At 41.1% G+C, this 22197-nt stretch overlaps 1 protein-coding gene across 4 annotated transcripts in view; it reads left to right on the forward strand.

Annotated features, from left to right (window-relative positions):
* Window positions 1-22197, forward strand: part of PTPRN2 (protein tyrosine phosphatase receptor type N2) — a 1957978-nt gene that overhangs the window by 785352 nt on the left and 1150429 nt on the right. For all 4 annotated transcript variants that reach the window (XM_049861881.1, XM_049861880.1, XM_049861883.1 and 1 more), the window contains one exon: window positions 16483-16909. In XM_049861881.1, coding sequence (XP_049717838.1) covers window positions 16483-16909 — 427 coding nt within the window. The remainder of the gene's footprint in view (window positions 1-16482; window positions 16910-22197) is intronic.

Below are 22197 nucleotides of genomic sequence, written 5' to 3' on the forward strand. Positions count from 1 at the left end.
CTATTGTGAACAGTGCTGCAATGAATATCCGTGTGACAGCTCCTGTTTCTCTAGGATATATTCCAAGGAGTGGGATTGGTGGATCGTATGGTAGTTCTATTTGTAGCTTTTTAAGGAAGCATCAAATCAGTTTCCAAAGTAGTTGTACCATTTTACATTCCCACCAGCAGTGTATAAGTGTTCCTGTCTCTCCAGAACTTCTCTAACATTTATCATTTTGTGTTTTTTGGATCAGTGCTAGCCTTGGTGGGGTGAGATGGTATCTCATTGTAGTTTTGATTTGCATTTCTCTACTGACTAATGATGCTGAGCATTTCCTCATGTATCTGTTAGCTGCCTGAACGTCTTCTTTGGTGACGTGCCTGTTCATATCCTATGCCCATTTTTTGATTGGGTTATTTGTCTTTTTGTGTTGCTATGTCTTGTAGATTTTAGAGATTAGACCCTGATGAAGTATGTCGTAGCCAGAATTTTTTTCCCAGTCTTTAGGTTGTCTTTTACTCTTTTGGTGAAGTCTTTGGATGAGCATAAGTGTCTGATTTTTAGGAGCTCCCAGTTGTCTAGTTTCTCCTCTGGTGTCTGTGCATTGTTAGTTATGTTTTATATTCTGTTTATGCCATGTATTAGGGCTCCTAGTATAGGCCCTATTTTGTCTTCCATGATCTTTATCATTTAAGATTTTATATTTAGGTCTTTGATCCATTTTGAGTCAGTTTTTGTGCATGGTATGAGGTATGGGTCTTCTGTCAGGTGGATATCCAGTTATGTCAGCAACATTTGTTAAACAGACTGTCTTTTCCCCATTTAACAGACTTTGGGCCTTTGTCAAATATCAGCTGCTCGGGGTAGAAGAATTTATGTCTGGAATCTCAATTCTGTTGCATTGGTCTGTTGTACCAGTACCTGCTGCTTTGACAGCTGTTTTGACTACTCTGGCAGTATAATAGGTTCTAAAATCAGGTAGTGTGAGGCCTCGCACTTTGTTCTTGTCCTTCACTAATATTTTACTTATCCGGGGCCTCTTCCCTTTCCAGGTGAAGTTGGTGATTTGTTTCTCCATCTCATTAAAAAATGTCGTTGGAGTTTGGGTCAGGATTGCATTGTATCTGTAGATCACTTTGGGTAGAATTGACATTTTCACAATACTGAGTCTTCCTACCTATGAGCAAGGTATGTTTTTCCACTTTGTATAGGTCTCTTGATTTCTTGCAGTAGTGTCTTGTAGTTTTCTTTGTATTGGTCTTTTATGTCTCTGGTTAGATTTATTCCTATGCATTTTACGTTCTTGGGGGCTGTTGTAAATGGTATTGCTTTGGTGGTTTCCTCTTTGAAGTTCTCTTTGTTGGTGTAGAGGAATCCAACTGATTTTCGTATGTTCATCATGTATCCTTGTGTTCATCTTGATAGTAATCTTCTGTTAGTTTCAGTAGTTTTCTTGTGGATTCCAACACATCTACCGTCATACGTGTCAGACAGTGAGAGGAAGGGAAATCCACCATAAAAGAGAGTAAGAAGAATTCAGCAAGACTTTTAAGGAACTGTTGACATTTCCATATGGAATGATGTGAGAGGTAGACTCCAGATAATGAATCTGCCCCACCCCTTAACTTTTTTCCACGGGCTTTTACTGAATACATGAGATAGTATACTAAAAGCAGGGACAAGGGAGGACAGCTGAGAGAAATCCTTCCAAGGAAATCCAGGCCTTTATAGAGTGTAGTGCAGCAGCTTTCTACGGGCTTGGGGCAGAGTGACATGGTCAAAAATATCCTCTGTGGTTCAGAAAACTATGGTGGGACTGGAGAAAGAAGAGAACTTTTCAGCAACCCACAAATTGGCATCTGAGCTGTAAAGCAGAGAGAGAGAGATCTCCCATAGTTCAGAAAACAGAAAGCTACTGCATAGCACAGAAAGATCTTAGAGCCTCACTGCAGCTTTGATCTAAGCCATGCTGAAAAAAAGTCTTGATCCTGCCCTCAATATAATTATATCCATAAATTACTGAATCTAACTGACTTTGCAGCAAAATCCACACTCATTTCAACTACAGATTAGGTTTACTCAGTTCCCACGTTAGCAGATGGGTGTGCATTTTCTAGGGACACATATTATTTACTTCATTACCTATTAGTTTTTATACACAATTTATAGCATATAAAAAAAATTAAAAGAGACAAGAAAATGTGGTTCATGGCTCAGCAAGAAAGGAGTCATAAAAGAAGGCTCAGATATGTCTCAGTTATTGGAATTTTTAGAAAAGGACTTACAACAATTAAGATAAATATGTTTTATGTACCAAAAAGGAGTGAAGGCAGGAACCCAAACAGAAATCTGTACACTGGTGTTCGTTGCAGCACTTTTCACAATTGCCAAAAGGTGAAAACAACGTAAATGTTCATCAACAGATAAATGGATAAACAAAATGTGGGATATACATACAGTGTAATATTACTCAGCCATAAAGAAAAATGAAGTTCTGATACATGCCACAACATGGATGAACCTTGAAAACATTATGCTGAGTGAAATAAATCAGTTGCAAAAGGACAAATACTGTATGATATTACTTATATGAAATAGGCAAATATGTAGAAACCAAAGGTTATTGGTGGTTACCAGGGAGACAAGAGAGCAGGCAAGGAGGAGCTTTTGCGTAATGGGCATGCAGTTTATACCATTGATGGTGGAATAATTTGGAAAAAGAGAGTGATAATGGTTTCACAACATGAAGAACACAATCAATGTCACTGAATTATACATGTAGAAATTGTTGAATTGGAGAATGTTTTGTGTAGTTTCTCTACAATAAAAAATTTAAAAATATGTAAATATGTTAAAGTATTTGTGGGAAAAGTTTAAAAAATATAAATGAACAAATGGAAAGTTGCAGCAGAGAAATGTAAGTCAAAAAAGAGAACCAAAAGGAAATGCTAGAAATAAAGACTATCACATCAGAAATAAGGAACTCATCTGATGTGCTTTAATGATGGAGGGAGCACGGCAGAGGAAAGCACTGGTGAATTGAAGACACGATAATAGAAATTATTCAAAGCAAAAATGAAAATCATAAAAAGAATGCCAAAATGGAACAGAACATCCAGGATATGTGGGATAATATCTAACAGTCTAACATGTGAAAGTGGAGTTCTAGAAAGATGAGAGCAAGAGAATAAGGCAGAAGAAATATTTGAAGAAATAATGGCTGAAAATTTTCCCAAATTGATAAAGGCCTTGAAAACATAGATCCAAGAAACACAGTGAACCTCAAGCAAAATAAAAGCAGAGAAGATAAAATCTAGGCATGATTAAACTGGTGAAAAACAAAGATACAGAGAAAAATCTTAATGCAGCCTCAGGGGAATTAAAAAAGACAACTTACATCCAGGGGAAAAATCATAAAAGGGAAGTCGTCTTTTTTATTAGTATTATTTTATGGTACTTTAGATGAAAGTTTACAGCACAAATTAGCTTCTGATTCAAAAATGTATGCATAAATTGTTTTGTGACCTTGGTTGCAATCCCTGCAATGTGTCAACACTCTCCCCCTTTCCCTTTATACCCTGGGTTTCCTGTTTCCATCAGTCAGCTTTCCTGTCCCTTCCTGCCTTTTTGCCATTGCTTTTGGGCAGGTATTGCCCATTTGGTCTCATCTACTTGATTGAATTAAGCACATTCCTCACGTGTGTTATTTTTTGTTGTATAGGCTGAAAGGTGGTCTTCAGAAGTGGTTTCAGTTCTGAGTTAGCAGGGTGACTGGGGACCATAGTCTTGGGGGTTCCTCCAATCTCCTTCAGACCAGTGCCTCTTTTTTGAGAATTTTAATTTCCTCTCGCTCTGTCTGGGACCCTCTGTTGTGATCCTGGTCAGAGTAGTTGGTAGTGGTAGATGGGCACCATCTAGTTCTTCTGGGCTAAGGCTGATGGAAGCTGTGGTTTATGTAATCTATTAGCCCTTTGGATTAATATTATCCTTGTGTTTTTGGGTTTCTTCATTTTCCTTTGCTCTGAACATGATGAAACCAATAGATGTGTTTTAGATGACTACTTACAAGCTTTTCAGACCCCAGACACTGCTTAGTTATCTGGTGTTGCTCTAACAGAAATACCACAAGTGGATGGCTTTAATAAAGAGTTTATTCTCTCACAGTCTAAGAGCCATCCAAATTGAGAGTGCCAGCTCCAGGGGAAGGCTTTCTCTCTGTTGGCTGTGGAGAAAGGTCCTTGTCATCAATCTTCCCCTTTTCTAGCAGCTTCTCAGTGCAGAAACTCCAGGTCCAAAGGACACACTAAGCTCCCAGGGCTTCTTTCTTGGCAGTATGAGGTTCTTTTGTCTCTCTGCTGGCTTTCCCTTTTATATTTCAAAAGAGATTGACTCAAGATACAACCTAATCCTGTAGATTGAGTCCTGCTTCTTTAATATAACTGCCTCTAATCCTGCCTCATTAACATCATAGAGGTAGGATTTACAACACATAGGAAAATAACATCAGATGACAAAATGGTGGACAATCACACAACACTGAGAATCGTGGCCTAGCCAAGTTGACACATGCTTCTGGGGGATACTATCCAGTCTATAACATTATCAGATAGAAGCCTATATCTACAAAAAGAAATTAAGAGAATGATAAATGGTAAATTTGTAGGTAAATATAAAAGATACACACACACAGTATATGAAACTTTGTTAAAGACTATTGAATAAGGAGCCCTGGTGGTACAGTGGTTAAGCACTCGGCTGCCAACCAGGTCAGCAGCCCACCAGCTGCTGTGTGGGAGAAAGATGTGCAGTCTGCTTCCATAAAGAGTACAGCATTGGAAACCCTGTGGGGCAGTTCTACCCTGTTCAGCTTAAAGGGAAATTGTATCAGACAAAAGCCTGTACCTAGAAAAAAAAATTAAGGGAATGATAAAAGGTAAATTTGTAGGTAAATACGGAAACCCTGGTGGCGTACTGGGTAAGTGCTACTGCTGTTAACCAAAAGGTTGGCAGTTTGAATCCACTGGGCGCTCCTTGGAAACTCTGTGGGGCAGTTCTACTCTGTCCTATAGGGTTGCTATGAGTTGGAATCCAGTCAACAGCACTGGGTTTTTTTTTTTTTTGTTGTTGTTTGATATAAAAGATATACACACAGGGAGAGACATGATATATAAAATTTTATTAAAGACTACTGAATATTTAAAGAAAGATAAAAAATGTATTGTGGGGCTTATGTCTTATGTGAAAAAAAGATAAACAAAACATAAAGGCTAGGAGGGAATACCAGAATTATACTGTTGCAGCTTCTTTTTGATTTGTGGATTATTGTATTATTTGAAGGCAGACTCTGATAAAGATAAGTGTTATAACTTCTAGAGCAACCATTAGAAAAGCAAAGAAAACTGCAGCTAAAAAGTTAATACAGAGTAAAATAGAACACTAAAGATGCTTTATTTATGCATATGAAGGCAGGAAAGTAGAGGAACAAAGAACAGATAGGGTGAATATAAAACAAGTAGCAAGAAGTTAGACTTAAAACCAACAATGTTGTTGTTGTTGTTGTGTGCTGTCAAATCAATTTCTACTCATAGTGACCTATAGGACAGAGTAGAAATGCCCCATAAGGTTTCCTAGGCTGTAATCTTTATGGGAACCAGGTATTTTCTCCTGCAAAGCTGCTGGTGGGTTCAAACCACTGACTTTTCGGTTAGCAGCTGAGCACTTAGCCATTGTACCACCAAGGCTCCTTAATCCCAACCATACTGTTAATTAAATTAAATATAAATGGATTAAATACTCCAAATAAAAAAAGTAGAGATATTCAAATTGGATAAAAACAAAAGCAGTTTTTTAAAACTAAATTCTGTATAAAAGCAAAGCACAGGAGATTAAAAGAAACAGGTAAGTTGAAGGTGAAAGGATGGGAAAATATATACCAGGAAAACTCTAAATATAAAAAAGCTTGTATGGCGATATCAGTATCAAGCAAAGTAAACTTTAAGAGAAATTGTATCATTTATGATTCAAATTTAAGACAACATGGAAATCTGAAGTGTTTGTGACCTAGTATCAGAGCTTCAAAGGAAAGCTAAAATATGACAGTACTAAAGAGAAAAATATACAAATCTACAATCTTTATTAAAGATTTTACCTCTCCTCTCTTACTGACTAAACAATCGGTAAAAATGTGTATTTGAACTACAGCATTAATCAACTTGATCTAATTGATATTTATTAAATGATACACTTAAAAATTACTGAATACACATTCTTATCAAGTCTGCATAAGTATTTCCCAAGTTATCCCATATTAGACCACAAAATAAGTCCCAATAAATTTTCAAAGGATTGACATTATATAAAGACATTTAAAGAAAATAAAACTGCAGACTAATATCCTAGACAAATTTTAGCAAATCAAATCTAACAGTATATAAAAAGAATAATACATCATGATCAAGGGAGAATTATTTCAGGAAATTGAAATGTTGGTTCAACATTTGAAAATCAGTCAGTGTAATTCACCACGTTAACGACAAAGGAAAAATCACATGATAGTTTCAGTAGGTAGTGAAGAAGCATTTGACGGAAGCCAGTATTTGCTCATGACAAAAATCTAACAGCTAACATCATACTGAATGGTGAAAGACTGAATGCTTTCTACTTAAGGTCAAGAATAACACAAGGATGTCTGCCTTCACCATTTCTATTCAACATTGTACTCAAGGCCCTAGACGGTGCAAGAAAAAGCAAACAAAAAGAAATAAAAATAATTACATGATCGTCTTTGTAGAAAGTTTGATGGAATCTATAAAAAACTACTAGAATTAATAAGTGAGTGCAGCAAGATTACCTGACACAATGTGAATATACAAAAATCAATTGTATTTCTATATATTAGCGACAAAAAATCAGATATTGAATTTTTTTAACACTACCTAATTTCAAGACTTATCATAAACCTACAGCAATCAAGAAAGACAGTGATGTAAAGGTAAATAAATAAATAGATCTGTGGAACAAAACAGAATAAAGCCGCACTGACATGGAAAACTGATTTTCATCAAAGATGTAAAGGAATTCAGTGGAAAAAGGATAGTAATTATAACAAATTTTGCTGTAAAACTTGGCATTCCATATGCAAACATAAATAAGTGAAACCTCAAGCCATACCTCACACCATATACAAAAATTAATTCAAAATGGATCATAGAGCTAAATGTAAAACCTGAGACTATAAAACTTCTAGAAGAAGCATACAAGAAAAATCTGTGTGACCTTGAATTTAATGATGAGTTTTTAGATGTAACAAAAAATCACAGAGTATAAAAGAAAAAAATGACAAATTGGACTTCATCAAAATTTAAAACTTCTCTTTCCAAAAGACACTGTTAAGAGAATGAAAAGACAAATTGCAGACTGGGAGTAAATTATTCATATATAACACAGCTGATAAGGACTTCTCTTCAGAATACATAAAGAACTCTCAAAGCTCATTAACAAAAAAAAAAAAAAAAAATGAAAGAAAGAAAGGAAAAACATTGGGCAAAAGATTTTAACAGATTCTTCACCAAAGAAGATATATGGATGGCAAATAATCTCATGTAAAATGAATGTTCAACATCATTATTCTTTAGGGAAATGCAAACTGCAACTGTAACGAGATACCACTACACACCTGCTAGAATGGCTGAATGCAAGACTGACTATTTGTTGGTGAGGAGGTGGAAGTCTCATACACTACCCGTGGTGGAAGTGTAAAATGGCACAACAGTGTCTTCAAAAGTTTAAACCTACGTCTATCACGTGATCCAGCCAATTAGCCAAGAAAAAAGAAAGCACATGCCCATTCGAAGATTTGTACGTGAATTTTCCTAACAGCTTGAATAGTGATTGTCCCAAACTGGAAACAACACATAGGTCCATCAACAAGTTAATAGATTAACAAACTATATTTGAACCATAAAATGAAATGCTACGTAGTAATAAAACTGAATAAATTATTGACGACTATAACAACATGGGTGAATCTCAAAATAATTATGCTAAGTGAAAGATACACAAAGAGTACGTACTGTATCATTCCATTGTATAAAATTCTGTCCAATGCAAAGTATAATGACAGAGAGCAGATCAGTGGTTGCCTCGGGATATGGGGGTGGGGAGGAGAAGAAGGGAAGCATTACAAGGTGGGTGGGGAAATTCTTGGGGTGACAGATGTGTTCATTACCTTGATTGTGGTGACGGTTTCATGTGCATATATTTATGTCAAAAGAAGTGTGTACTGTTTTATTGTGTCAGTATACCTCAATAATCCTGAAAAAGACAAAAAAAAAAAAAAGACAAGCAACTCAATACATAATTTGTAAAAGTTTTGAAAAGATACAAAGTCAAACCACGAAGTACTGCTACTTAATGTCTACTAGATTGGCTAATAAGTGGTAGGCCAGTGAAAAAGAGGAGAATTCTCAACGACCTGGGCTGACACAGTAACCACAACAATGGCCTCAAACATCCCAACAACCAGAAGATGGCACAGAACCAGGCACCATTTCATTCTGTTATACATAAGGTCACAACGAGCTGGAGCTGACCCAATGGCAACTAACAGCAGCAAGAAGATTAGCTAAAAAAAAAAAAAAAAAATTATGATAACTCTTGGTGAACAGACAGAGTAATGAAAATTCTCAAATTAGTGGGAAGACAAACTGTTACAACCATCCTTTGGCAGTTTCTTTAAACATAGCTAGCCTGTGACCCAGCCATTTCACCCTTGGGTATTCACCCACCGATGTTCACAAGAAGACTCGCACTTGAATGTTCTTAGTGACCTCATTTGTAATAGCCATAACATCCTGCCCTCTGCCTCGCTATGCTGCTGATAACAGCACATGCAAAGGCACAGAGATATGAGGACCATGACCCACAATATTTTATATGTGCCACATCCGTGGAAACCCTGGTGGCACAGTGATTAAGTGCTATGGCTGCTAACCAAAAGGTCAGCAGTTCAAATCCACGAGGTGCTCCTTAGAAACCCTAAGGAGCAGTACTACTCTGTTCTGTAGGGTCACTATGAGTCGGAATTCACTCTATGGCAATGGATTTGGGTTTTTTTGGCTACAGCCACGATGGTCATTTGATCAAAAAACATGCCCGCTTGTACTGTTCTTTTCACTGACCTTTGGTGGGAAGCCAACCTCTGATAGTAGAGCTGTTGTCAGGGTTAAGAATGGTTATTAAGGATGCAGCATTTTTACCACACACAGTGGTGCCTAATGCATAGTAAGGTAGAAGTTATTATCATCCGTAATTTCTCTGCCTTGTGATCATCCAGACTTTCCCTCTATCGAACACTTAAAGTGATCAAGTCCTACCTGCAGAAGCAGCTGACTCCATTTTCAGAACGTTTAAGGTTCTAACAAGCTCAGAACTGCACTCAATAACATACAACAGTCCTGGGTGGCTCAGTGTGCAATGTGCAAGGGAGGTGAATGGGGATAAAGGAGTAAAGACAGCACGGGGGCAGGCAATGGCGGCTCAGTGGTAGAATTCTCACCTGCCACACGATAGGCAAGGGTTCGATTCCCAGTCTATCCCTCAGCCACCATCCGTCAGTAGCGACTTGCATGTTGCTATGATGCTAAACATGTTTCAGTGGAGCTTCCAGACTAAGATGGACTAGGAAGAAAGGCCTGGCAATCTATGTCTAAAAACCAGCCAGTGAAAACCCTGTGGATCACAAAAGTCCCATTCACAACCAGTAATGGGGATGGTCCAGGACTAGGCAGTGTTTTGTACCATTGTGCATAGGGTCAGCATGAATTGGGGGCTGATTCAACCACAGCTAACAACAACAGTAATAATGTGCTAACCAACCTACCTCATTATACATTTGTTCATTCATTCATTCACCAGATTGAGTACTTAGGATGTGACAGACTAGGTGCTAGGGATAAAATAGTGAGTCTACTTGCAATAAGATAAGCTAATACTCTATCCCAGACACAATTTCTGTTCCCGTCCCTACTGTGCTTTTTACACGCTAGGTTCTCACTGAGCGGGGCTTGAGTTTCTGCTACCTACCAGGCACTGTGGTAACCACTGCCAGTACAGAGATGAACACAGCACAGGACTTGCTCCTAGTAGTTGGCTTTCTAGTAGAAGAGGCTGTTATGTACACATACAGTTAAGGAGGAGAAAAGCATTGTGGGAAGCCATAGCTTTGTTACGTTTTTCTTTAATTTTGTGTTCTGCGTGGGCAGAAGACATTCTCTTTTTCTCCCTTCATCTTTAACTTCTCATGTCCCCATGTGCAAGAAGCTGCTTTGGTATTCTCTGACCTCCAGATTGTTGTTTTGACTTCTCCCATTGGATTCTTCAGAGCAGGCGAGGTGAATAGGAACAATAAAGCAGAGGCCTCATTACCTAATGTTTGATTGCGCTATCTGTAGACTTATATTACATTAGGATAAGAACATCCCTAGAGATGTTTGGAGTCCCCGGTAGTGCAGTTAAATGCTCGATTAAAAACAGAACGGTTGGTAGTTTAAATCTACCCAGAGGTGTCTCAGAAGAAGAGCCTGGCAATCTGCTTCTGAAAGGTCACAACCCTGAAAACCTTATGGAACAGTTCTACTGTACACACATGGGGTCACTATGAGTTGGAATCAACTTGACGGCAACTAGTTTGGTTTGGTTTTTTGATTAGAGACGTTTAGTTCAGTCTTCTCATGGTGCAGATAGGGAACTGAGGCTGAGAGTGAGGAAGTGAAATGTTTAATTGCAAACAGTTAAAGGGTGTAGAGCTGATATCAGAACCCTGGAATTCTGTCCAACTTTCTCATGTTTATTTTTTTAGTCAAAAACTAGAGATACCAATTCCATTCTCCAAACTCAGCTGAACACAAGCCTTGTCATTTTCTATCAGACAGACCACAGGATGAGCCTGCTTCTGTCTTTGCAGGGCTGAGAGCACAGCCCAGAGCCAGGCAACCAGGGCTGGAGTCCAGCTCTCCCACCTACTGGCTGGTTGAACTTACTTCCTTATCTGTAAAATGGGGATAGCAATGTCTACATTGTAGGGTTGGTGAAAGAATTAAAATGAATCGAAACAAGGCATAAGAACTGACCCTGGCAGTTGTTGTCATTAGCTGCCTTCGAGGCCCTTGACTCATGGCGACTCCACACACAACGGTCCTGCACCATCCCTACGGCCAGTTCAGGACTGTTGGAGCCCATAGGGTTTTCTTTGGCTGATTTTTGGAAGTAGATGGCTAGGCCTTTCTTCCTGGCAGTAGTGCTCAGTAAATATTTGCCATTATTGCGATTATTACTGCTGCTACCCTCCAGTGGGTTACGATGGTAGATTGATCTCTAACTCCCTGCCTTGTGCTTATTCCAGGTCCAGAGAAAATGTATTGAAATGTTCCACTTCAACCCATTTCATTTAGTTTTCATTTGTTGAGAATGAGGCTGTATGACAGAGCTGCTGGAAAGGCCAAAGGGCAGACCAGAAAGAGAGCAGGAAGAAGTGAAGATAGAGGAAAAGGAAGGGGGGTGTAGAGATTAGAATGGAGACAAGAAGCAGCCATATCTGCTTGGTGTTGTCATCTGTCTCTTTAAAGAAATTCCAGCCTAGCATAATGCGGTATCACTTGACGATATCCGTAATTCAACATCTACACCTCGTATTACCATCAACTGTTTCCAAAATTCCTTGTATTTGCAGCTAGAACTTGACACATTTTAGCCTCATAGATTTCATGTACTCTGTAAAAAGTGTTTGAGGACTGATTTTTCTAACTGAAAGCTCAGTATCTCTGCCACGAATATAGCACAGTGTACGCCAGCATGAGGATTCTCTGCTTCACTGAATCCGTAAGAAATCTCTTCATTCTGGCAACACCCTGTGCCCCACACCCCCAGTCTTTGTCCCCCCTCACATGGGTGGGCCACTTGCAGTGTGAACACTATTAAGCACTGACAACCTTCCACCATGTTGAGGCAGAGAGAGGCAAGGAGAGGGACAGAGAGAGAGAGGGTGGGGCAACACTAAATAAGCCGCCTGAGCACAGCCAGCATGGTAAAGTAACGCCAACTCTGCCTTAATAAGCTGGAAGTTGAGGTTCCTGAGGCTCCCCTCTGAGCCCCCACACCTTCCCTCATCCAGTGGCATTGCTGGTGCTCACTCATTAGGAAGCGGAAGTCCGTCCTGCTGCCACATGCATTGTCATGCGAGCAGCAAACTCATCTCCATCAAGTGTGCTTGTCAGTGCCGCCTTCGGACTGAGACAAATGGGAGAAAATGTTTGTTATGTGGTCAAATGATGGGCCAACCTGGGTTTCCTAATGTCTGTTGAGCATGAGTGACTAGTGCAGTGACAAAAGTCTTATCTGCTCAGTGTTTACTGGTGTGTGGGAATCAGAGAAGCTCCAGGCCTTTCCACCAGTCTGCATGCATAATTATGTGACCTGGGCCTGGGTGGGTGGGTTTCCATGTGAGGCAAGCTTGTCAAAGGAAGGATGCCCACTTTTCACTCTAGTTCCAGGCCCTGGTGAATCTGGGAGCAAAGGGAGCCGCTTCTATGACTCTCACTGTTTGACTGGCAGGGGGTCCGATGCAGGGTGTGTGCACATGTGGCCTGAAGGGCTGCCAAAATAGGCTTCAGAAAGCTGTTATGATCTCTCCAAGCTGTACAAAACTTCCTTCCAAACTCTTATCCGTTTCCTGAACCTCTCTAATAGAATGCTTTCAGTTACAGTATTAACATCCTTACTTAACTCCCATGACCTTCTGCAAGCTGTTGAGTCATTCCTCCTCTGTAAAATGCAGCCCAGCGTGTGCCACACAACAGTGGTAGCTGCTGCAATGATAGTGATGGTGACGACAGCGATGATGGTGAAGATGATAGTAACTAACTGAGTTGATTCCGACTCATAGCTACCCTTCCGACAGAGTAGAACTGCCCCATAGAGTTTCCAAGAAGCAGCTGGTGAATTCGAACTGCCAAAGTTTTGGTTAGCAGTGCCACCAGGGCTCCAACTACCACTTGTCAAATATCTCTGTATCATGTGCAGAGCTAAGCACTACCTGTACTCACCCTAATCCTTACAACTGCTTTAAGAGGAATTATTTTCTCAGCCTTGCGGCTGGTGAAAATGAAGCTTGGGAGATTAGATGGCTTTGTCCAAGGTCACACAGGTCACACAGAGTTGTGCTGAGAGTGATTGGACCACCCTCCCGAACTAGACTTCTTTCCCCTTGTTTTCATCCAGCAAACACTTGTGGGACGTGTGGAAAGAAGTACAGCCAGAATGCTCCTTAGAAGCTAGGATGGCAAGACTATGTCTCACGTACTTTGGACATGTTATTAGAAGGGTCCAGTCTCTGGAGAAGGGCATCATGCTGGTAAGGTGGAGGGTCAGTGAAAAAGTGGAAGACCCTTCACAAGATGGATTGACACAGTGGCTGCAGCCATGGGCTCAAGCATAACAACGATTGTGAGGATGGCCAGGGCCCAGCGGTGTTTCCTTCTGCTGTACACGGGGTCTCTGTGAGTCGGAACTGACTCGCTGGCACCTAACAACAACAACGGTCGCAGCAGCGGCAGCAGTGGCAGCCACTAACACTTCTCTACTAGGCACTATTATTATTATCCCCATTTCACAGTGGCTCAGAGGTTCAATAACTTGCCAAAGCAGAGGCCACGCAGCTGCGAGCTTCAGAGGTGGGGTTCAAACCTCGGTAGCCTCGCTCCAGGGTCCATTATACTCTACTTACTCTCTCCTTGGAGAACTGAAGACACAAAAAAGGAGCCCACCATGAGGGTGCCTTTTCAGCACTGCTCATTTTCCCAACTCCTAGGTCCTCCTTGTTATGAGGGGGACACCCTCACCTAGAGGCTGTAGCAAGCTTCCGATGACTCTGTAGTGTTTGCAGTGGCTTACGGAGGGCCCCTGCGACTTGTGAAAACTGAGGTTTTCTGTTGCTTCACGGTCTCTGTTGTTTGTGCTACCTACTGAAATATTCTTTTTTCTTTTTTACCTTAATTTGGTTCATAGCATCAACATGCCCAAAATAGATTGTTTATCTCAGTCTACTGCACGGATTACATTCTGCCATAATTTTGTAATGTGTGGTGTAAAGCCTGGTGTGTCTTCTTACTGGAGCTCTCCAACTGGACTGTAATTCAAGGCCCTTTGAGTGGATGGTCCAGGTTAGACTGCATCCCTAGTAAAGAATGGAGAGACGCTTGCAGGCACGTTAATGAGGTGTTTGGATGCAGGATCCCCAGCCCCGAGCATTGTGACCTGACCAGGTATTCAGTGACGGCCCTTCTGAAAGGGAGTTGAGACTGTGCTAGGACTGACACTTACACCCAATTTGTGGGAAATTGCTCCAGGGGCTGTTTGCTCTGGTAGCATTTTGTATTCCTCTCTCTCTTTCTCTGAGTCTTTCTCCTTCTCCTGCTAATGAATCTTACTTTCTCTTTTTCTAAAAGAAAGCAATTGATCTTAGCTTTTCTTTAATTTTGTCTACTACTTGGACAAAATTAAACAACTGGGTTGGCAGGTAAAGTCACATCATTGAGAAATTTTTAAAAATCTTAGAGATAATCTCCAGTCTCTTTCTGAGACGGAGAAAACTGGAGTCGCAACGAGTCAAGGGATTGGCCCAAGTTCATATATAAGAGCTGAAATGAGAGCTCATACCAAGCAAGATTTCCTGAATTCCAGCTTGTTACACTGAAATCTATCCCCAAACAAATATTTTCGAAAATAACAAGACTTGAGGGTCTGAACCACTTGTTTTAAATTCAGTTATGGCTGCACACCATAACCAGATCCCAGGTCATATGCTACCATTGACTTAAAATTGATCATGTACTCCAAGGGGAGGTGTAAGAAGAAAATATGAATGGGCAAGATTTAAAAAATGTAGGCTTATGGACCCACACCACACCATTTAGGGAGCCCCGAGTATGCTTCCAGGACAGAGTTAACTTTTTGAGAGTCTAAAAGTTAGGGGAAAAAAGCTTCCCCATAATGTTTTGGTGTTGCTGTAGTCAGAGGTAGAACATTAAGATTGTTAACAGGTCTATGGTTATTCTAGGGGTAAGGACAACTGGGCCTTGTTTGTCTAGTGGCAGGTTGTGATATAGAAACAAAGTGGACAGATCAGGTCCTCCTTGGGAAATTTATTAATGAGTGTGGGGAAAATAGGGTGGAGGCTCACTGAAAGACATGTTGGTCAGGGCATGGGATAGTAAACACGAGACCCTTGCAACTGCAGAGCAGTGCTGTTGAATGAACAGCATATAAAATGTTAAATCATCAGTAAAGGAGCAGGAGTAAAAAAAGGCCTCCCTGTAAAGCCCTCAGAGCCTCTATTGAAGGTTGTTGGAGGAGAAATTCAGTTATGGGGAAAGCTGCCTTTTGGGGTTACAGTGAACAGCAGTGCAGCAAAAGATTTAAATTGACACGTCTCCAAAGAAAACATACAAGTAGCCAGTAAACACATGAAAAGATGCTCAACATTATTACCCATCAGGGAAATGAAAATCAAAACCACAATGAGATACCACTTCTTATCTATTAGAAGAGCTGTAATAAAAAAGAAAGATGATAACGAGTGTTGGCAAAGTTGTGGAATGCTGGAATCCTTGTACATTGCTGATGGGAATGTAAAATGGTGTAGCTGGTGGAAAACAGTTTGGAAGTTCCTCAAAAAATTAAGTGTAGAATTATCATATGATCTAGCAATTCTACTCCTTGGAGTATATGCAAAAGAACCAAAAACACATGTCCATGTCTGTATGTAAACTTGTACACCAATGTTCATAGCGGCATTATTCATAATAGTTAAAAGATAAAAACAACACAAATGTCCGCGGACAGACTAGTGAATAAACAAAATGTGGCATATTCATAGAGAATTTTCTTCGGCTGTAAATAGGAATGAAGTCCTGACACATGCTAAAACATGGGTGAACCAAGAGAACATTATGCTACTTGAAATAAGCTAGGTACAAAAGGCCACATATTGTATGATTCCATTTATGTGAAAGGTCTAGGCAAAGCAATGGAGACAGTAGATCAGTGGTTGCCAGATGCTGAGGGGAGAGAGGAACCGGGTAATTACAGGGTTTCTTTTTGGGTCGGTGAAAATGTTTTGGAATTAGGTAGTGGTGATGGTTGCAGGACTCTGTGACTATAGTAAAACCCTCTGACTGTACATTTTAAAAGTGTAAATTCTATGGTATGTGAATTATATCTCATTAAAGCTGCTATTTAAAAAAAAAAACAATGGAAATACTATGAAATACAGAACTTGGCCAATCAATGGAATGAAAATCGTAGTGCCTGTTTTGGGTGTGCATCTCAGAGATGTCTCATGCTGTTGCGGGCCTTGGAACTTGACACTGAACACCATTGTAGTGCAGCTCAGTTGGGTCTAGAGATTCAACTTTTGTCCTGCATTTGTGTTTCTGCCCCCTCCAGAGTGATGGTGCCTTCCCTGAGAGCGTCTTGACTTACGTGGCTCAAATGTCCAAAGGAAGTAGTTCTGCCCTGACCTATCCTCCCATGTCTCGGGCCGGTTACCCTGAGGATCTGCCACTGCGGACCCTGGGCCCACTCCAGCCAGACGAGCTCAGTCCTAAGGTGGACAGCGACCTGAACACACAGAACCTGATGGCCGCCCTCAGCGCCTACGCTGCCCAGAGGCCTGCGGCGCCAGGCCTGGGCAGAGACTCTGCCCACCCTAACGGCCACTACGACGAGGCACCCCCTGAGGAGGAGGACCTGGGGGTGATGTACCTTCTGCAGGCACGTTTGAGAGCACTGAGGCCCGACTCGGCCCCCGCAGCCCTGCAGAAGTGGCCTTTTGCTCTGAGAGATCCCAAGGAGCCCCCCAGCGCAGGAGATGGTAAATGCCTTACTTCCCTCTGGTGTGTGCTGTGTGTGTTTTCCGGGAACCTGCTCACGGCCAGCCCGCTAGTTTCAGTTTTTGCTAGTTTCAGTCCTCTGTCTGTGACCTCTCCTGTGTTCTGCTCATGCTGTGCAGTCTCTTGGACTATTAGGGCAGAGACGAGGAGTGCTGTGACACAGGGACTCGTCCAGAATCTCATTTTTCTCTCAGTTTTGGTAAAAGAGAAGCTGCTGATATTCGTGTTGCTGTTGTCGCCATGAGGGGGTTCCAGCTCACTGCTATCTCCTGTACAGCAGAAGGAAAGCTGCCCAGTCCTGCATAGGTGTGGGCATTTGCAAATGCGTTGTTGTGGTTATTGTGTCGGCTCATGTCACCCTCGCCCTACGTGGCCCTCCGCTTCTTCATAAACATGACGTCCTTCTTCAGTGCTGAGTCCCTCCGATGATTAGCCCAGAGTAACATAAACATGACGTCCTGCTTCAGTGCTGAGTCCCTCTGATGATTAGCCCAGAGTAAGCGAGTCAAAGGCTCAGACAGTACTCTGTGAGCAGTAGGGTTTCCACTGGCTAATTCCTGGAAGGAGGTCACCAGGCCTTTCTTCTTAATCTGTCTTAGTTTGGAAGCTCCACTGAAACCCGTCCACCACGGGCGACCCTGCTGGTAAGTGAAATCCTGGTGACATAGCCTCCACATCACAGCAACACAGAAGCCACCACAGTGTGACAAACTGGCAGACAGGTGGCAGGACAATATTCCTACCAAATGTGAATTCAAGAAGTGGATCTGAAGTGAGCAGCTGAACCTCTCCTAAGGGATTAAGGGACTGTCAATGTGTAGTTCTTGCTTCTTTTAAATCCTTTTCCCTGAAAGATCGCCATTTAATGACTCTGTTGATGAATACGGTAGAAAAGGGTGGGAAATGTGGATCACAGGCCAAATCCGGCCCACAGACGTGCTGGCTGCATAGTGCTCGGTAAAGCTCAATATGGACACTTCTAGATTAGGCACGTTCTGTCATCTTGTTCCACATCTCACCACTCCTGATCGTCAGATGCATGGCTGCTTCACATACTCCTGGTTGTTTGTCATGTCCCTAGAAGTACCCAATTTGAAGCTGGTGTCATTCATAATGCAATGAGGGTATAGTGTAGAATTGAGACATCCAAAGACTGGTTCTCAGCATTTTTATGTGAGCTGTCACCATGTTATGATCATCCCACAGAGACAGAGTTTTTACTGAACCCTACTCCTCTGCAGTATATAAAAGGCTCTGGTCTATGTATTTCTAACAGCCTTTCTGAAAGACCGTTAACCCCTTCCTTGCCAAATTCTTATTTTTCTAAAAAACATTTCGATGTCATGTGTTTTCGGTATTGGAACGTGTGCCTACTGATTGAGTGTGTTTAAATTTTTAGTTGGTAATATGGATTTTGAGAAATATGATCTGGTAATACAATCCACCAGTGAGGCTAGTGGCACTTTGGTGCCACCAATCTGTGACATGACAGTATACCAGTGGGAACTAGATATATAATTTATTGTGGGTGCTTTTCAGTTAGGGTCACTATGAGTTGGAATCTACTAGTATGGCAATGTTTTTTTTTTTTTCCTTTAAGTTACATAGGGAACCTCTGGTTTTCCAAATATGACACAGAAAAACCAAAACTGACCCATCAGGGCTCCCTAACTGTCATGCAGGAAAGCCATAATTATGATTGCAATCCTTATCTCACAGAAATAAAGGAAAAAAGGGCAAAAGTTTACAAAACTACCACATCCAGAAAGCATCACCTAATAGATGCTCAAGGTACACAACAATGAGGCTCCAACTCCAGTCTGCTGAGCTTCTCACGTTTCAAAAGGGACCCACCTTGAGGCTAAAGGCTTTAGAACTGGAATAGCATACTACCTGTGAGGTCCAGAGGCATAAAAAGTGGCTAATATACCATTATACTAATGGCAATGAAAGGGTTTTAAATATCAAATGAGGTTCTTATAAAATACGACTTCTTTTTTGAAAACACACATAAGAAAATGATGCAGTCGCTTCTAGTATTGACCGAGATTTACATTAGCATTACCACTCTCTCTTTTCCATAAGTGAACACCTAATTGAAGTTGTTTTGACTTCTTTTTTTTTTTTTTTTCCTACATACTGCTACTTTGCAGCTATAAAGCTAGCGGTTCTCCCTGTCTCTCTCTTTGTCCATATAGCCATTTTGGCAGTTTTTAAATGGAAGGAATATAAAGTTATAATTAGAGGGCAGAATATGTAACTGGTACTAATGCTATCTCCACGTACATAAATTGGGGAAAAAGGTGCATGAAGACGCAGATTGTGCCCTAGACTGAGAACTGTTTGCACATACATACACCAGTAGTGAGATTGTTTGTCTTCAGGAGGTTGCCAACCTGGAGTAGGGCATTTTCCTCCAGCATTTTTACCTTTGAGGGATTTCTTCTCTGCTTTAAACCTTGCACTACTCTGAGAAATTCCTCTTCTTGAGCTGCTGCCTTCTGTATTCTCATTAACTACTAAACTCTATCAAGTGGTCTGTGTCTGCTAATTGGCTGTACTTATTGGCCTTCAGCGTAGTGTTGCCTTCCTACTCTTCTATAACTACACTACTGAAGGTACCCTTCAGCCTTCTAATAACCAGTCAGTGGCCTCTTCTCAATTCTCATTTTCCATGCCCTCTCATGGCACTGGCACCCTTGTCTTTATATCCTCCTTCCTTTGTGCTCTGTGACATCATGTGATATTCATCTGTCCTCTACTGTCTCTAACCATCCCTTTTGCGTCTCCAGTCTCATCTCCCACACCTTAAAAAAAAAATCTAATTTATTGACTGCCTAGTCTCCATGAATTAAAGTCGACCTGACTGCAATTGGCTTTGTCCTACTCACTTTCTTGCCTCTCACTGGTCAAGAATGAACAGGTAAGGCACGCAGAATTTTCCATACGAGCAAAGCTTTATTGAAGAGGCTTGCAAGTGGAGACGAGGAGGGCCTAAGCAATGCATGCCCCCATCTCACAGAACAAAAGACGGGCCTGGGTTTTTAAAAGTTCTTGGGTGGGAAAAGATTCACGTTTATTCATAGGCACAGGCAGGGATATGTTAACTACAGTGCACATACAGCAGCTTTCCAAGATGGCTCCTGTCCCAGAGGCCTCTGGGATTTGTAACAGTACTTATTATGGGGTGTCACACCTGCTCAGTCTCTCGCTCCGTGGGTTCAATTCCCTGGCTGCTACTGCAGCCCCTCACTGCCCCTCGTGGAAGGTCACACAGGGGTCATAGGTGGATGTTCTGCGTATGTCCCTGGGGCTGGTTTTCTCCAGCTGCTTCTGAAAGCCAACTTTAAAGAAGTTTGCAGGCTATTTTCTGATACACTGCCCCATTGGTCTGGGGAATGGCTTTGTTTCTGCACCCTGGCCCATTTCTTGTTACTTTGTTTGCATATTTGGGGGACCCTCTGTTCCCTGCCTTAACTTGAATACCTTGAATAGGAAGAGGTAAATAAAACTGCCCAAACCAAAACAGACTTAAAATATAGCTAGAGAGCCAGGTTGCATTCAGAAATAGAATACGATGAGCCTCACATCTTTGCTCATACTGTTCCTACTACTTGGAATGTGCTTCCCTTTCTCTCCATTTACTCTGGGGGCCTCCCATTCTTCACATCTCCTGAGACATGCTTCTTCACAAACACCCTCTTTGAAAGTCCTCTCTTCACATTCCAATAACCTCATTATCTACATAGTTCAATTGACATTTTTGTGTTATCCTTTCATATATACTGTTTTCATAACTGTACTGTATGCTTTAGAAAATATTATGTAAAATATCAAACCCAAAATAAAAAGAGAAGCTTTGCAATGAACCCTGTGAATGCTTCACACAACTTCAGCAAATGACAACTCATAGCCTCTCTGGCTACCTCTGTAATCTCTGTATCATATCGCTGAAAGATGAAGATTCTTATATAAACCTAACCACCATAGCTTCATCACACACAATATATCTGTTAAGCCCCTTAATCTATACAAGGTTTCTCTTCCCTATTTTTTCTTTCCTTGTGATGTTTTGCCTTTTTTTTTTTTTTTTTTTAAAGAATCTAGGTCATTTGTCTCATAGTTTTTCACATTCTAAATGTTGCTGATTACATCCCAAAGATAATGTTAACATGTTCTCGTGCTTCTTTGTTTCCTATACATTGATAGCTAGATCTAGAGATTAGTAACCATATCATTTGTGTTCAATATTTTGCAAGCATACTTCATAAGTGGCATTATGCGCTTCTGTAAGGAGGCACGAATCATCTAGTGGTCTCGTGTTTTGGCGTATTATTAGCAATAGATCCTTTAGCCTCTCTGGTAGATTCTCTGGTAGATTTCTACTTCACTGTTCACAACATGCTCAAGGGCACCTTTCCTGATCCTCTGCAAGATAAGTTAAGCCCCCTCTTGACCCCCAGTTTTATGCTCTCATGGCATATTATCTGTCTTAGTTATCTGGTATGCTATAATGGAAATACCACAAATGGATGGATTTAACAAAGAGAAATTTATTTCTTCACAATAAAGTAGGCTAAAAGTCCAAATTCACGGTGTCAGCTCCAGGCGAAGTCTTTGTCTCTCTGTGGGCTCTAGAGGAAGGTCCTTGTCCTCAGTCTTCCCCTGGTTGAGGAGCTTCTCAGGTGCAGGGACCCCAGCTCCAAAGGATGTGCTGTGCTCCCGGTGCTGCTTTCATGGTGGTATGAGGTCTCCAACTCTCTGCTTACTTCCCTTTCCTTTTATCTCTTTAGAGTTAAAAGATGGTGCAGGCCACACCCCAGGGAAACTCCCTTTACATTGGATTAGGGATGTGACCTGGTAAGGGTGTTACAATCCCACCCCAATCCTGTTTAACCTAAGATTACAATCGCAAAATGGAGGACAACCACAGAATACCGGGAATCTTTGGCCCCCCCAAAATCACATTCTTGCAACATGCAAAACATATTTGTCCCCTCATATCATAGCAGAAGTCTTAACTCCAAGTCCAAAATCCAAAAATTCCTCTTCATCTGTGAAATCTAGAATACAAGTTATCTGCTTCCAAAGGTACAATGGCAGAACAGACACAAGCTAGACATTTCCATTACAAATGGGAGAAACTGGAGGAAAAGAAGGGATAACAGGCACCAAGCAAGTCAGCAGAACACATTAAATTAGCTCTCAAGGCTGTGCAAATAATCCTCTGTTCTCTGAAACCATTTACATAATAGCCCTGCCCTCCAGA

The sequence above is a fragment of the Elephas maximus genome, chromosome 20 (assembly GCF_024166365.1).
Source record: "Elephas maximus indicus isolate mEleMax1 chromosome 20, mEleMax1 primary haplotype, whole genome shotgun sequence".
Lineage (NCBI taxonomy): Eukaryota > Metazoa > Chordata > Mammalia > Proboscidea > Elephantidae > Elephas > Elephas maximus.